The following is an 18,697-nucleotide window of genomic DNA, read 5'->3' as shown; positions in this document are numbered from 1 at the left end:
TAAATCACTATAACTAATACTTCAACAATAGTTATAGTGACCTATACTAATAGTTTACTATTAATACTAATATACTATCATATGATTTATATAGTTATACTAATCACTATAATTAATACTATGTATAGCTATATAGTATATTTATCACTATAATTAATATAATTTAATTATCAATATACTTATATTTAATTAATATAATTATCACTATATTATAATTTATATAGTTATACTAATCATTATAGTTAATACTTATATAGTTATATTAAAGCACTGATTCACCACAATTAATATTACTAATATATAGCTATATTAATGGTCTAATACTATTATAATTTATATAATTATACTAATCATAATAAGTTAATAACTAAATCACTAGAAATATAATTATATATATTTAGTATGAATGTATTATTATATTCTTTAATATATAACTATAATTTATAGTACTAGTATATATTAATATATTATAAGAGTTATAGTATAAATATAATATATAAATTATAATATACTAAATCACTATAACAGTATAACTAATACTAATATATAGTTATACTAATAGTCTACTATTATATAGTTATACTAATCACTATAATTAAAACTAATATATAGCTATACAGATTACTTATATTGTTGTACTAATACTATTAGTATATTATATAGTCTAAGACTCTCAATTTTAATATAGTCTATATAGTTACAACTAATACTAATATTTATATTAATACTAATAATATAGAATACAGTTATACTAACTAACTGATTCAAGTTCAACATAACTAATATTACTAATATAATATAGTCAAATTGAATTACTAATAGTCTAATACTAATACAATTATATAGTTATACTAATTATAAATTCATAATAACTAAATCATTGTAAGTCTATAACTATATTATATATATTTAGTATCAATGTATTACTATATTCTTTAATATATAACCATTAACTATAATATATAGTACTAGTATAACCGATCAAAAAAAAAATATAGTACTAGTATATATATTAATGTATTAAAATATTATAAAAGTTATAGTATAAATTATAATATATCATATATTTGTAAATTTATAATAGTATTAGTATAGTTAACTTAATATGTAATATGTTAGCATTAAATCACTATAACTACATAGAATATTAGTAATAAGAGTATTACTATTATTTAATATAATATTACATATATTATTACTATCATTACATATATTTATTAGTTATAGTATTAGGTACTAGTATAGTTATTAGTACTAATAGACTAATAGTATTAGTTATAAATATTACATATAGTTACATATATTACTATTATTACTATTATTATTACATGATATAGTTACATATATAGTTATCACTATTAATATTATTACATATAATTATTAGTTATAGTATTATTACTAATAGACTAATAGTAGTAGTGTATTACTAATATATATAATAGTATACTATATGTATATATATTAAATATGTCACAATATAATTACATAAGTATTAAACAAAATGTCATTGAAAAAAAAAAAAAAAACTCATAGGGTGGATCGAACGGACCGGACCGGACCGAATGAGACTGGACCGGACCGGACCGTATGAAGTTTGGTCCGGTCCAGGGTGGGAAAACCCTAAACTGAATAAGTCCAATCCGGTCTGCAAAACCTCCCTAGATTAGATCGGACCGGACCGGACCGGACCGGACCGAAATCATCCTTAGTTGCAAGAGGAATAGGATACTCTACATTTCATTTGAAATAGACAAATCTATTTTAGTGAAAAATATGAGATACTTTTGTCATTTCACATCAATTGTCAAGGCATTTCACATCACGTCGATAATTGAAATGACCAAAATTCTCTATATTTTGTACTAAATAGATACTATCTATTTTACTTTACATGACGAGGATCATTGTTCATTATAAGAACGTGCTTTCCTACTAACACAAATGTGAATTGGAATTCTTTCAAGAAGTAGTAAAGGTCTTTCTATGCCCACTTTTAAAGGTATCAAACAGATAACATAAGTTATTTTTGAAGGAAGAGCTTTGCTTTTATTGAGCCACGTTATCTATCTATGCTTATATTAAGGCATCGTTTAGTTGTTAAATTCAATTAAGATCAATTTAATGCAGTCTAATTTTAATTTGAATCTCACATCTAATTATCAAACTCTTAAAATACTCAAGTCATCTCAATTCAAAATATTTTTATACGTGAGACCCACAACTTTTTTTAACTCAAAACATCTTTATATGTGGGATCTACAACTTTTTTCAACTTCTCATAAATATTTCTAAACTCATCTTAGGTGAACTTCATAAATCTCACTCAACCTTCTCAACTCATTACTAATCATAAAGAACTCAATCTATCTCAACTGAACTCAATATCTAAATGGATCCTGAATGATTATGAGTTTGGTCATTTAAATTAAAATAATTCGAAAAGTCATATAACTAAATAATAGACAATTTTAAAAGTTATAACACTTCTGTATTATTATTTTTTATAACGCTTCGTCTTCTAACTTCATATCTTATTTATTCTCGGATAGAATAATTCCATATTTTAAAAACTTCATAATTAAATAATATAAAAATAATAAACAAGTAATAATTTTTCATATGCTGAAAGGATCCTACTCGCTTGTTTTCATAGGTGAGATGCGATGAGTCGAAATAAAAGTTAAAAATTGAATAAAATATTGTTAGATTATATATTTTTAATATTATTTTTATTTTAAAATTTAAAAAAATTGAATTATTTATTTTATTTTGTTTGAGAATTTAAGAAAATTATAATAATTAGATGAGAATCGTTATGAAAATAAACTAGACTTTAAAAAGAATATAAAATCGACCCTCTTTTTCTACCTTCACAGAAAATTGACCCATTTAACAATTTGATTAGAATGTGAGTAGGAGTCAAATAATCAAGGAATGCTCATGCAAAGAACAAACAACATCATTATTTGTGTCACAACTTGTCATAATCATATTCAAAAGCAGGATTAAGATGATCTTAACAAGAAGATTGCTGTTGAACACTGAACTGACAAAAATACCTTGTCTTCTTGTTTTCATCCGTGGTTGTTTTGGCCTGTGTCATGCGTTTTAGGTAAACACAAGACAAAAAGGGACAAAAATCATATCCTCACAGGAATCCCAAAAAATGCTGTTTGGTGATCCGAACAGAATGTTAAATGCCAACATAATGACAATAGGACCTACAAAAATGAGAATTCAATTCATGAAAATGCGAAGATACTAAATTCTACCCACAAGTTTTAGGATCCCATCCCTTTGTAATTGTCTATCCCAATTTGAAAAGGGCGTGCAAACCCCACTGCCTCGTGCAGGTGTTTGGATGAGTACTGGAGCCGAATTGCATGCCTGTGTACTCAGACCCATTCGCCTCTCTGACATTGCCTTCATGCCCTAATTTTTCTGCAATTTGAGCAAGCCATTCATACAAATCTTCATTCCTCGTTTTATTTTCAAATCAAAGTGCATGGGAGAAAAATCGCCCATCTATGTTAGAAAATGTTCCATATATCCCTCTCGTGACACAAAATTTGTACACGCGCCACACAACCATTCTCTCCGGAGTCCGGACGCCATGCCAATCTACAAGATGGGTCAAACTAGTGTGTGTGGCTCACGTCTCTCCTAAGTCCACGAATCGTTGCTGTGCCATGACTCTGACAACTAAGCACACGATACCGATGGATTTCACTGCCTCATATGTTCAAATTGCTTTTAACCCCACTCCATTCCTGTTAGTACTCTTTGGGTGCTGCCGACGATCGAGGTTTACAGTCTCTAGCTATCCCGAATGAGAATATGGAGGCAGTAGAAATAGAGTTCTCCTCTGAAATCTACTGGAATAGTCAATTGCAGTCTCTTTCTACCAATTGAATCAATGCAAACTGCCTTTGACAATTCTCTCATTTGCTTAGCTACGGAACATGGACCCAAATCTATGATTTATTAATTTTATTGCCGAGGTGTAAGAAAAAAAAAACAGTTGACTGGTTGAACCGACCGAATCGGTGTGTTTAGTCTAATTTGGCAATGTTATGTACAGTCGTTGAATTATAAACGTCGCGTAATCATTTTAAAAAAAAAGTAGAGTCTATGATTAAAAAGTTAGTTTTTTTTTATATGGGTCCCATATTAATTCATTTTTTTCAAAGTGACTGCACGTCGTTTGCATAATTATAACTGTAAATATCATTTCTCCGTCTAATTTGTAACCGATTAGGTCTGTAATCGATTTTTAAAAATTGAAATCGGTTTAAAATTGATCCGGTCTGTAATCAGTGTATTCAGTCTAATTCACAATCGGTCTAGTCTGTAATGAATTTTTAAAAACTGAAATCAGTTTTTAAATCAGTATGGTACCTATTTTTATACTTTAAAAATCAATTTGCACGGAACCAAACCAATATATATTTTTAATTTTAATTTTTTACATTATATATAAAATATTATTTATATAACTATTTATATTATATATTATATGCTAAATTTCTAATTAATATAACATATAATTAATCTTAAAAGTTTTAATATAAAATTTGATTCATCATATAATATAAATTAATCTTATATTTTTTATATAATATTTGAATTTTGATATTAACATATAAATTTTAATTTTGATATTAAGTTTAGCCAAAATTATAAGATAAGGATATGTGTCAATTACTTACTAAAGTTTTATTTGAGTATAATTTTGTTTATCCATAAAATTGGAAAAATTAGGTCGTATTGACACAGCAAAAACTATAAGTTCTGTTCTCGGTGGTTAATTAGTTTTTAAATTTCTAAAACAAGTGGATATAGATTTTGTTTTCCAAAATGTCTAGCACCAGACTGAACGAACTATTACACCCCAAGTTTATTGTCATTTTTCTTCTTGTTTTATTCTCTCCCTTTTATCAATAAATTTTTGTACGAGGTATCCATTAATATTTTGAATACCGTACTAGATATTGTAATGATCAAGACATTGAAACGAAATATTTCGATATCGGTATTATTTCGGAATAGTTCGATATATGAATAAATTATACATAAATACATATATATAAATTATAAATAGTCTGATCTGAATTGTGGGTCAAAAAATGAGCTTGTAGTTTGAAGAAATGAAAAAAAAAAATAAAGACTGAAATACTGGCCGATATATAAGCTAGTACTGACTGAAATATTGGTCGATATTTAGACCGGTATGAAACAAATATAATACATGTATCAGATCAGTGGCCGGTATGACATATACCGGATATATCGGTTGGTACGGTACGATATTTAAAACACTAGTATCTACCCTCTCCTCTTGGATGTCTCGTTTAATTCAATGCATCTTTCATCATTAATAGAAATAATAGAAAAAATGAACAAAAAATAGAGATGTTGGACTCGCTCACATGTTGCAACCGATGCTACAATCACCATTGTTACTCACTGGTGCCAAAGGTATGCCCAACCTCTCTCTCTCTCTCAAGATTTCATTAAGATCAAATACAATACGAGGGGATATTGAGGACGCGAACAAAAATCACATAAAGAAAAATTCACTCCAAAAAGATAGAAAAGAAACTCGGGCCATGTTCATCTATGGAATCGAGGAGGGGACTACTAATCCAACTGATAAACTTGTCGACTATGTTTTGGCCTGTATCCGGGAAAGGAATAATGCAATCAATTCTATAAATATAATTGATCAAATCAATTATTTTATATTAAAACATGATACAATCAATTATATTAATGAAGTACATAAAGAGTACGTAAAAAGAATTGCACTACATTTAAAATTTTTAATTACCAAAATAGATATCCATCCACATCTTATTTCTTGCCATCTTTTTCGATTTGGTTGTTCAAGAATTTTAATTTTTAAGATAAAAAATATTATTATTATTTTAAAATTTAAAAATATTAAGAAAAAGTTAAATTATTTATTATATTTTATATAAAAATTTAAAAAAATTATAATAATAAGATAATAATTTTAAATTTAAGACGTGAATTTTGTAAGGTCAATCTTAAATTGAATGTCCCAAAATTGCAGCAGATTATTGGTGACATACGTGGCGGTTTCGACGTGTAGGGCTCACGCGGTTTAGTGGAATAAGTAGTCAGATTTGGAAGATAGGTGAGGACTGAGGAGTCCATCGATTACCTAGGAGTCCATGATATGAACCATGACTCAGTCCTTCGTAATAATATTCCTATGCATATGGAAAATATTACATAACAAAAGCAAAAAAGATTAATTAAAAATACAAATAAATTAGAAAACCGAAGCTTTTGCAACTTTTGAATTGGTCTCAAGGGAAGGAAGCTTTAGATAAATAAAAAGGCATAAAGCTTTAGGAATGTAACCCTTCACACGCGACACCCACTCATTACGTGTCGAGCGAAGCTCTCCAACATGCAAAGTAAGGGCAAAGGCCATTTTCAGGCTCTGTTTCTCCCAACACATACCCCTTGGCAATATGAAACATGCCCTTCGCTTTACAGCACACCGCATGGAAGAATGCCCCACAAACCCAACCCAGAAGCATCTTTTTAGGATTGGTATGGACCGGTGGTAGACCAAAAGAATGTAACGTATCCAAAATTTGGAAGGGCAAGTTGATTATGACTCCCTCTGGCCCCCACCTCCTTTTGTCTCTTCATCTGACCAGCCACATCATGCCATGTGGGACATCACTTCACTTTCTCCCTAAATTTAATCCCCGAACTGCCCCCCCCTAATTGCCACCTTGGATTGCCATTGGCTTGGAAGTTGCGGCTTAAAAAGGCTTTTGCATAGTCATTTGGACATTTACCACATTGCTAGCAAAGTCTGTGGGTGGTTGGTGCATATCTCATCATCTTCTTCTTCCTTGCTTCCTCACACATATCTCATCTTCTTTGCTGTGTGTAAGAGAGAGAGAGAGATGGGGAATTGCCAAGCCATTGATGCAGCAACACTAGTGGTACAGCACCCAAGTGGGAAAGTGGACACCTTTTATTGGCCTATGAGTGCTAGTGAGATCATGAAGATGAACCCTGGTCACCATGTTGCTCTTCTCATCTCCACCACCTTGTGTCCATCCAACAATGGCAGGGAAGACAACTCCCAGGTTAAGAACAACAACAGCAAAAACAACCTGTTGCAGGTTCGTTTAACTAAGATTAAGCTTCTCCGGCCAACAGATACTCTTGTTCTTGGCCAAGTTTACAGACTCATCACCAGTCAAGGTTCTTTTTTTTTCCCCCATACTTGATGTCTTTCCTTTCTGTTTGTTAGGGACAAAAGTTTTCAGGTACGTCCTTGTGCTAGCTTAATCTGACATGAAAGCCCAATTTGCTTTGTGGGTTTCAGAGGTTATGAAAGGCTTGTGGGAAAAGAAGCAAGCAAAGATGAAGAAAAACCAGTCAGAATCAGCAGAGATGCCAGAGAGGGTAAAAGATAAACCCAAATCTCGACCGGAGACAGCAGCTAGAAGATCTGAACTCGAGAAGGACAATCATGTAAAACTTCATTAATTTCTTTATACATACGTACACACAAACACACACAGATATATATATATATATATATATTGTATATATATCTATATATATCTTGTATATGTGTTATCCATACAATTTTGGTCGATTTTATTGATTCTTTCTCCCTTTAAAGCTAAGTGAATCAAGGATTCCTCAGATCCATTGAGTCAGCCTCGGTTCTGATTATTCCCCCCTCTGGAATTGGTTTTTATTAAGTAGTTAGACTTTTTATTGTTAATTATAGTTTTCAACTACAAGATTATTCTCATCAATACATTACACTAAAATATATTTTATTCAATGATTCAGAACATTAGTGACTCTTGGAACTGGATCAGCATAAAATAATAGGAAATGCTTGAGTAGTCTGAAGTCAAAGGCTATATGATTAAATGAAGAATAATATCTGAAGATGTTGAATTCTCCCATGTGCTAATAATTATTATTCCCCATAATTCATAATATGTTCACTAATTTTTATCTTTACACATCAGGTGACAACATATGAGAGAGAGAGACAGGGATCAAGGACAGTAGTTGCATCATCAACTACCTCTGCCACAGCCAGGCCAAGAACATGGCAACCATCTTTAAAAAGCATCTCAGAGGCTGCAAGTTGACTTTGTTTTCAAAATCCTGCGAGAAAGACAGTGGAGCTGTGAATTCCTAGATAAACTTTCAAATCAGTGAAAACAATTTCAGATATCAATAACTTCTTTCGTCATTTGCTGATCTGGGTAATGCATAGTTGTGCATAGCATAGGGGGCACATATCCAGCATCAATGTAATCCAAGTGTGCTTCTGAAATGAAATTAGACTCCAATGTTATAGAGGATTGCTCTAGTGCACCAGTTGAAATAAAATTCCTCTAGATTTTGAAAGAAAAAGAAAACAAGAGAGTACAAGAAGAAGAAAACATTATGGTTAGCAAAAAACTAAAATCTGCATTAGAGCAGTATGTATTAAATGCTGTTTCTCCTGTAGTTTTCTTATATTTTAGGTCATGCTAGCTCATAATTCCAGCATTTGGGCAACCATGCACCCGAAGAACAAAAAATAGTTGAGGGAAGCTACAAACAGTATTCGAACAAGTCTGCTATATAAAATCGATCAAACAAAGAACAAATAGGCCGTCCCCCTTGTAATATAAGGACCAAAGTTCTAATCATTGCTTTTGAATAATAGGCATTGCACAGTTGAACATTTTCATTTTCTTGGGGATAACATAAACTAAAATCAAGAGCTTTTCAGTACATGTTCATCTTTCAAGTGCCTTGTCCAGAAGGGGAAAGAAAAAAAGCTTGCATGCGCACAACTCTTTGCCAACATAAAGGGCTATCTTTATAAAAGAATATATCAGCATCTGACTTCAGAAAGTTCTTCCTCGACAGAAACAGTGAGCTTTACATATTACCTGCAATTATCATGCCTGTACATTTTGAGAGAGCCACCAAAAGAACCTTTTCTAGTGCACTGGAAGAATTAGCGAATCTTCCTCACTACCCAATGCATGATTATTTTTCCTTTGGAGCTTAGAGCAAGAGTACTGGCCGAAGCTAGTAATGCAAAAGTTGGCTTTTTTCTTTCCCTTCTTTCAATTAAACATTTGAATAACAATAGCAACCTTTTATATAACCATTTTCACATCCATATTTTAAAATACGATATTTTTTTAAAAGTGATTTTATTTTCAAGCCGGTGTTTAACGCACCATTCATATCTCACTTAAATGGTAAAATTTTATTTGTAAGATTTAAAGTTTAGAATTTATCTTACAAATCAAATTATGCAATGTAACTAGCACTTCACTAGTTGGTGTGCACAACGCACCAGGTTGAGAATGAAAATTTTCTATTTTGATAAAATGATGACATTTATAAAATTATTTTATAAAAATGACCTTCATTTAAAGCATACGTTTGAAAATAGTCCAGTCTTATGCCGCAGTGAAGATGATGGTTGGAATAATCCATTACCAATTCAAAGACTTCTTCGAGTAGGACAATTGCTGCAATATTGCATCCAGCTGACATTTTGTATGTATTATGAACAAGCTGCATTACACTCCAAATTCTGTAAAAACAGTTCTTGGAATCCCTTCAATGCGGGCCATCAGTTGTTTGCCTTTTTTTGGCAGATTCATAGCATAATACAAAGTTTGGCTCCATTTTTAACCATCAACGAAATTAAATGGCTTCAAATCTCAAGTGGAAGAGAAATATCTTCTTTTTATTGCTTGTAGTCTTGGCTGTACTTGATTTCTAGTTGTATCTTATGTCTTTTCACCTTCCCCTGGTTAAGGAGACGGATATAACTAGGGGTGAAAACCGACTGAAACGAATGATGCGGTTTGGTAGAATGACCGAACTAGCCAACCAAACAACATCGTTTTACTTATATTTTTTTGTATACATTAGGTCTAAAACGACGCCATTTCACTTAAATTTAAGTGAAACAAAATCATTTTATCTAAGATTTATAAAAATAAATATAAATTTATTTAATCGGCCAGTTCGGCAGTTTAATCAGGTTCAAAGTAGAATCAAACTGGCCGACGTCAGTTTTAAGGAATTTCTACTGCCGGCTGACCGGTTCTCTATCGGTTTCGATCGGTTCTGTGCTTCGACGGTCGGTCTATGTTGTTGTTGACCTATTTCGTCTGTTGTTATATAGCCCTAGATATAACCCTTATATATAAAATATGGAAAAAAGGCAAAGCAGCAAGTTGGATATAGACCCTTTTTTCTTGGTTGAGTTAAGGAGGAGATTGTCAAACAAATAGGGTTTGCAATCCAATTGATGAACTATTCAAATATAGTTTGAAACCATATAGGATTGAGAAAAAATCATTGCAGTTTATTGTTCCGGTGTTGATGATAGAGATCTTTGTAATAGTTTTATTTAAACTTTATGTCCCACAAACCTATATCCTAATGGGTTTAGATTAGCTCAATCTTATGACTTAATTTAATGGATCATAGTGGGACTAGAATACTTTTATATCTAATCACAGTGGGATACAAAATCTCTGGACTTCTTAATGGTCAGGAGTCTATAAATAGTACTGAGGGGTTAAGGGTTCACACCTACAACATTATTGTATCTCTAGCCATTGGAAGATACTTGGAGGCTAAGTTGCTAGGATGATCCTTCTCTCATAGCCCATAGCCAGGTCAAATTCTTCATCGAACTGGGATGGAGAAAGGTACATCTTTTAATTGTTGTTGTTATATTATTGTGGATAATAGAAAATTGAAGATCCAATGATTAATGTTCATGTTAAAATTGATGATATAGCTAGTTCATCCACAGAATTTAATATTAGTGAGAACGCTTTGCGTATAGAGATATAGAGATTTACTCCTAAAGGAGGATCTTGATGAGACTACTAGTTTATCCATAATTGTTTAAATTTTGATTATTGTTTATGAATGTCTAACTCAAAGCATTATGTGACGAAAATTTTCTTGTAGTAAGCATACTGACATCATTACGTTTACATACTTCATTAGTTCATATTTTGAATGACTTTAATTTTTTTGAGTGAGTTGAGCGAGTCAGAATTACATTAGGAGTCCTTGACCTGGACTCATCTCTTATGAGTCCAAAACCACCACCCATCACTGAGAGTAGTAACAAGGATGAGAGAGAATCATTTAAATAGTGAGAAAGATCAAACAAGTTAAGTCTAATATTCATGAGAATGACCATAGCTGAAAATATAAAAAATTCACTCCCTAGTGCTGAGGATGTTTTTCCTTTTTTCTTTCATTTTATTTCATCTAAATTTGTATGGACTGCCAGGGAGTCAACCAGCTGGCCTCCTTAATTGTTTACAAGAGTGGCTAGTTAGAAGAGAAGGTCCAGGCATTATGGTCCCTTGCCATCCGAGTCCTTACGGAGGTCCGCAAGGTGCATAAAGAGAGAGATGATATCACGGAGGACTTCATCCATGTGCATTCCGTCTGTCAACACAAGAAGAAAAAAATTGCAAAGCTTTGCCAAGAGAAGACCTTCTTTCAAGAACACTTGGCTAAGTCTCAAGAAGGTCGCTCATTGCCACTTCGAGGCCAAGCTTTTGGAGGAGGAATGAGACACTTTTGCTAGACCGATTGGCTTGTTAGGAGGTGGAGTTGGAGGAGCTCATGAAATCGTGTAGTGACCTCAAGGGTGAAAAGGTCAAGTTGGTTAAAGAACATGATTCAAATGTGAGGTCACACAATTGGTTGTAGAAGACGTACCAGGACCTCAACAACTCGTGGAAGTGCAAGGTAGAGCTCCTCAGATCTTAGGATAGGCGAATCAAGACTTTGGAGTCGAAGTTGGCTTCTGCCGAGTGCGAGCTGCAATCTTGGGACTTGCAGATAGAGGCCCTAGAGTCTGGGTTGGCCACTTCCCAAGAGGAGCTGACCTCTTAGGACCTGTAAGTCAAAGCCTTGAGGTCCGCGTTAGCAAACTCCATGAAGGCCATGGCTAGTCACTGTGTTCAAGTGTTGGCAATGAAGATAGTCTGCAACCAGGCCTAAGGCTACGACCACAAAGATGACCTTGATAGGTTGAGGGATCACCTGTTGGTGAACCCTCGGACCAACCTAAGGGCATTTGACCTCATCTCCCTCTAGCTTGACCATCAGGTGCTCCAATTTGCCAACTCCTTGGGTAAAGATTTGATGCCCGATATTTTTCTAATTCTGGGCCCTTAACTTCTAATAACTATGATAGTTAGTCTTTTCTATTGTAATGGAAATGAGTTTACCACATATGCAAGTTCTACCGATCTCGGTCGATTTAGGCCTTTCCTCCCTTTGTCATTTTGTGGTATTCTTTTTCTTTTTGCCGTTCTATTGTATCCTTTTTCTTTTTGCCATTCTGTTGTATTTTTTTTCTTTGTGCCATTTGGTTGCATTTGCGGCGAGTCCAATGGCTCGGCTTTCATTTGCACGAGTGTCAGGTAGTTAAGGGACTATCACTACCCATTAGTTCACGGCGAGTCTGGTGACTCAAAGTATATTTGTGTGAGGGCTGGGTGATCAAGGGACTATCACTGCCTATTGGTTCACAGCGAGTTTAGTGACCCTTCTTGTATTTGTGCGAGGGTCGGATAGTTAAGAGACTGTCACCGCCTATTGGTTCGCAACAAGTTTAGTGACCCTGCTTTTATTTGTGCGAGGGCTGGGCAGTCAAGGGGCTATCACTGGTCGTTGGTTTGTGGCAAGTCCAATGACCCATCTTTTATTTGCATGAGGGCTGGACAGTCAAGGGACTGTTAAAGCCCATTGGTTCACAATGAGTCTAGTGATTCGGCTTTAATTTGCGCTAGTGTCGAGTAGTCAAGGGATTGTCACCAACTGTTGGTTCACGGCGAGTTAGTGACCCAACTTTTATTTGCGCGAGGGCCTGGCAGTCAAGGGACTATCATTGCCTATTGGTTCATGGTGAGTCAAGTTACTCAACTTTTATTTGCTAGAGGAACAAACAGTCAAAAGACTGTTACTGCCTATTGGTTTACGACTAGTTCAGTGACTCAGCTTTTATTTACATGAGGGCTAGATAGTCAAGGGACTATCATCGCTTGTCCGTTTGCGATGAGTCTAGTGACTCAAATTTTATTTGCATGAGGGTCGGCCAGCCAAGGGACTGTTACTGCCTATTGGTTCTCGGCGAGCCCAACAACTACATATGGTTTTATAAGAAAGGTAATTTTATGCATGTTTTGCTAGTGTTCACCAATACATTCAATCAAAATATTTCTTCAAGCACTCTGCGCTCCACAAGTGGGGTAGTTTATTTCCCTAGGCATCCTTAAGGCGATAAGACCCCAACTTGTTATTGGTGGTGACGACAAATGGTCTTTCTCGTCATGGCCACAACTTCCCTTCCTCTTGCATGGTTGTTCCTGTTTGTCTCAAAACCAAGTTGCCTACTTTGAAGGACTTGGGCCTAACTCTCTTGTTGAAGTAATGTTCAGCATTTATTTTGTTGACCGTCGTTCATATATCGACTTCCTCTCTCTTTTCTTCCAATAAGTCTAACTGTTCTTCCAGCTTATGGAGCTTTGGTTGAAGTGTTGGACCTTGTAGGTAGGCATCCCTACTTCTACAAGTGCCACCGCTTCGCTTCCATAGGTGAGGCTGAAAGGGATTTCTCCCAACGGTGTTCTGATGGTAGTCCGGTACACCCATAGGATCTCCAAGAGCTCATCTGCCCAACTTCCTTTCTTATTAGTCAGCTTCTTCTTTAGGATTCTAAGCAACATCTTGTTAGTTACCTCAACCTATCTGTTGGCCTTTGGGTGACCCAGAGAGGAGTTTTTGTACTCGATTCCCAATTCTGCACACCGGTTGCAATAGTGACTTAAATCAAATTGTCGCCCATTGTCTGAGATTATGCTATGGGGAATGCCAAATTTGCAAACAATGGCCTTCCACAAGAACCAGTTTTTTTGCCGTGATAGTTGCTAGGGCTTTCGCCTCCACCCACTTGGTGCATTAGTCTAAGGCGAGATTCATGAACCTTACGCCCTGTTACGTGGGGACAAGGGGCTGACTAGATCGATTCTGCATTGAACAAATGGCCAATGTGACATAATTAACGTTAGTTCCTCTAGTGGGCAATATGGTACCAGGGCATATAACTGGCATTTCGGGCATTTCTTGACAAGTTCTTTTACGCCTTTGAAGGTGTGTAGCCAGTAGTACTCCACTCTTACCGTCTTTTCAACTAATGCTCTCGCACTGGAATGACTCGCATACCCCTTTGTGTATTCCGGCTAGTACGTACTGCGTATCTTCCAGCGAGACGCGCCTTAGGAGGGATGCCGAGACGCCTTGCTTGCACAGAACTACATCTATTAGAGTGAAGAGTGCCGCTCGATATTTGACCTTCCATACCTCCCATTTTTTCCTCAGGGAGCTCCCTGGCATTTAGGTACTTTATCACGTCTAACACCCATTCTGGCGCTCCTGGTGTTACCTTTGAGATTTTGATCCCCACAACAAGTACATCCATTGATTTGATGACGGTTTGTCGGCCTTCCGATTCTCTTCCTTTATCACCTGGTGGATATAGAAATACTATCGCATTTTTCCCATGCCAACTACATATATTTCTTCAATTCCTCACCCTTCACAGTGAACTCTCTCAAGAATTGGTTAAAGACTACTTGAGAGTTGTCTCTCACTTCCACTTATATGGCAACCATCAACTCGGCTATTGAAAGCATGGCTAGCAATGCTTTGCATTCTGTTTGTTGTTGGTAGTTTTGAATAGGAGTAAAAACAATCGGTGAACTGGTAAACCGGACCAAACCAAACCGAACTGGTGGGTTTGGTCCGGTACCGGGTTTGGTTTCAATCTAGTACTGGTTTCATTTTTCTTAAAACCAGTCAAAATTAGCTCGGTTCTATTTTTTTTTTCTAATACTGCACTAGACTTGTTCATATATATTTTTTAATTTTTTATATTGTATAAAATATTTTTATATGATTTTTATATTATATATAATTATATATAAAATAATTTTGTAATATATAATAAATTAATAATTAATATAATATTATATATAATATATATTATATATACTATATAATATATTGAAAAAACTAAACTAGAATCGGTAAAATTAGAAGTATCGGTTTAGGGTTATAACCGGTGATGTATCGATTATTCAAATTTTAAAACTAGTACGTACTAGTTCAGTTTTAAAATATGTGCAAAACTGGACCGAACCAGACTAGTTACACCCCTAGTTTTGGAAGTGAGGTTAATCGTGTAATTGTGTTCTTCCTCGAAACCCATAATGATATACACCCCGATGACCCCTCCAGCATGGTAGGAAAAGGCATCAACAAAGACCTACTTGGCCTTTCCTGTAGGTGCAACTTGAACTTCCTTGGGGAAGTCAGTGAATTCAGTTAGGATCTGCCCTTTCACAACATTCCAGTGAAGGTAGTTAATGTCAAACTTGTGCACCTACAGTTTTCAAAGGCATCTGACTTTTGCAGGTATAGATTTAAAGCTTCTCATGATTCTGCTTGAATGAGTAATGGTGAGTTGGTCAGATACTCCTTGAGCTTTTCAAATGCCTGATCACATTCGTCATTCTAAGTTTGTGCCTTTCGTAATACTTTGAAGAACAATAGGCATTTGTACGTCGATTGGGAAACAAACCAATTAAGGGTGGCTATTCGTCTTGTCAGCCTCTATACTTTATTTACATTCCAGGGTGGTGACATGTCCATTACGGCTTTGACCTTTTATAGATTTGCTTCTATCCTTTTCTTTGAGACCATGAAACCCAGAAACTTGGTCGAGTCTACCCTAAAGGTGCACTTAGCTAGATTGAGTTTCATCTTGAGCAAACGTAGACTATGAAGACTTCTCATAGGTCTGCTAGGTGGTGCTTGGGCTCCTTACTCTTGACAAGTAGATCATCCACATGAACCTCCATATTGCGCCCTATCTAGTTTTTGAACATTTGTTTGACCAACTTTTGGTAGATGGTTCCAACATTTTTTAGTTTGAATGACATGGCTTAATATCAATAAGCCCACGATCCATTACGAACGATGTGTTCTCCTCATTTTCGAGGTTCATTCGAATCTAGTTATACCCTGAGTAAGTGTCCATGAAACTCAACACAAGATGGTTCGCTATGGAATCCATTATTAAGTCGATGTGGCATAGTAGGAAACAGTCCTTTGGGCAGGATTTATTCAACTTGGTGAAGTCAAAATACATCTTCCACTTCCTATTTGACTTTTTTCACCAATACCACGTTAGACAGCCACTCGGAGTAATGCGCTTCTTGTATAAATCCCTCCACTAGAAGGTGGTCAACTTCATCAGCTATGGCGGCATATTTCATTGCACTCTAGCTTTTACACTTCTACATAACCTTCTTGGCCTCTAGGTTCACACATATGTGACGTTCGATTACTGTGTTGTCTATCTCGGGTATGTCTTCATGACTCCAAGCAAACAAGTCCTGGTGCTTGGTCAGGAGTCACTTCATTAATTGCCTAATATTTGCTCCATCTTGGTTCCAAGTCTCACGGTGCTCTCGAAACGATCCTAATCCAAGGCGACTAGTTCTAGTGGCTCATTAGGCTCTGCCTGTTGAAGGGTTTGCTCCTCCCTGATTTCTTCAACCTTGTCAACGAACTTTGGCGATGGTGGTGGCTCCTCACCACAAGTTGGGCCCTCAGTCATTCAAATTTTTTCACCCTCCGGTTTTCAATTCCTGCACATTCTCATGCTAGCACCTACTTGTCCTGGACTTCTCCCACGCCATTGGGAACTTCATCTTCAGTTAATGTTATCACCTTCAGATTATTCAGGGTTAGGTGCCCTATGATGGTGTTATTAGATGATGGAGTTTTCACTACTAGGAAGTCGACCGTTTGTAGTGGTGGTTTTTTGAGCTTTACCAGCCAAGACTGACAGAGTTAAAGTGCCCACACGCCAGACTACATCCTCCAAGAATCCTTTGAGTGGCATGGGTGTCAGGCGTAGGCAACTGAGATCAATCCCTATCTTCATGAATTCATCCTAGAAGAGAATGTTTGCCTAGCTACCATTGTCTATTAGGATCTTCCGGGTTGTGAAGGTTGCAACCAACATGGTTACCATGCGCGCATTGTCACAAGGGTAAAGTACTACTTTCCTCATCAAAATAGATGATTGTTATCCCCAAACACCTCATCTGCTAACCCGTGGGTCTTTTTGCAAAAAATACTTCTTTGTATTTGTGCCTCTGGGCATACGCCTTTTTGCTGGAAAAGGTGGGACTGCTGCCAGTGAATTCACCCAGGGGGCTATTCTCGGGAACTAGAGCTTAGCGAGGGCTGTTGCAAGTTGCTTCTCGATCTATTCATTGACTTTTGGGGCTCTTACTCTTGTGCGACCTTTGGAGTAGCCCCATGCTTTGCTTGGACGACAGCCCAAGATTCATTAGATATTGGGCGATCAGATGCTCCAACTCTTCCATTTTATTCTGAGGGTGTAGTAATCCTTAGTACTATGGCTTTCTGTTTGGTGGTAAGTACAGAAGTGGCGGCTTCCCGTGTCATGGTAGTCGGCTTCCCAGGTGTTTGACTTGCTTTCTTTTTGCACATTCAAACTGGAGTATGTGTGTCTGGTGCATTGTCCTCTCTAAGACATGTTCTCCTCTTGCCTTCTTTTGTGTTGCCCCATTTTAGGTTTCTCCAGGGCTTTCACCTAACCCGATATGTTGGTCCTCCTATTCGTTTGTTCTAATTAGGTTTTTCTTGGTGCTATCAGGGCATTGAGAGTGTCTTCAACGTTGATGAAATCGTCCGCCCTATCCGTGAACTCCCACAGTGTTGTGGGATTTTTTCTTGCCAACTCTATCATGAATGGGTTTTGAGGCAAATGCCTCCCACGAGTGCCACCAGCATGATTTATAGTCCTGGTCATCTGTCATCATATGTGTTTTGTTAAACCAAGCCAGATATGCCCTCAGGCTTTGGTCCTCCTCCTGCTTGCCATAAACTATGTCAAAAACAGTTAGGCCAATTCTCAAAACCCATTGTTTGAGCCTGGGGTTAACGCTCCAAACCATCCTCTCACCGTACCTTTTAAAATCAGAGGGAGGGCTCTGCAAGCTACTTCCGTAGAGAACCCATGAAGAGTCATATGGGCTTTAAAGATCCACATATGTTTAAGGATTCCTTGGATACAATGTACATCTTGATTTGGAAAACTTTGAACTTCGGCGGCGGTGGTGCTACCATTACCTCCATGCTGTAGGATAGGTTCATGCTAGTGAGTAACTAGTCAACTGATAACAATGATCCCATCCTTTTAGCCATCTCCTCATATTTATCCATGAGGCTACGTAGCTCGTGGTGCATCTTTCTCTTGTCTTCTTCATTGGCATATGTTCCTTTGACTCTTCGTGATTCGGCATGCTCGTTTTAACTTGGCTCGGCGTCTTCTCCCGACCTGTCATTCCTTATCTTTAAGATTTCATTTTCTTATTAGAGATTCTCCATCTCCACTGCCATTCTCTTCTTGTGCTCCCCTATTTTTGCGAACCTTTCATCCATATTTCTCGAGGATGTGTCCTATCCTTGGTTTCTTAAGATTGCATTGTAGCCAACATGCAATGGATATGTTACTTTATAA

At 36.0% G+C, this 18,697-nt stretch overlaps 1 protein-coding gene across 1 annotated transcript; it reads left to right on the top strand.

Annotated features, from left to right (window-relative positions):
* The first annotated feature begins 6,824 nt into the window (after positions 1-6,824).
* On the top strand, positions 6,825-8,384 carry LOC122288893. The gene is made up of 3 exons (XM_043095714.1): positions 6,825-7,254; positions 7,379-7,527; positions 8,043-8,384. The coding sequence occupies exons 1-3, from the start codon at positions 6,951-6,953 to the stop codon at positions 8,166-8,168; spliced, it is 579 nt and encodes a 192-aa protein (XP_042951648.1). The 5' UTR covers positions 6,825-6,950; the 3' UTR covers positions 8,169-8,384.
* Positions 8,385-18,697: the final 10,313 nt, after the last annotated feature.

This window comes from Carya illinoinensis, chromosome 12 (genome assembly GCF_018687715.1).
Source record: "Carya illinoinensis cultivar Pawnee chromosome 12, C.illinoinensisPawnee_v1, whole genome shotgun sequence".
Taxonomy (NCBI): domain Eukaryota; kingdom Viridiplantae; phylum Streptophyta; class Magnoliopsida; order Fagales; family Juglandaceae; genus Carya; species Carya illinoinensis.
The sequence above is the reverse complement of the archived record's forward strand: the minus strand, read 5'-3'. Positions and strand labels throughout refer to the sequence as shown.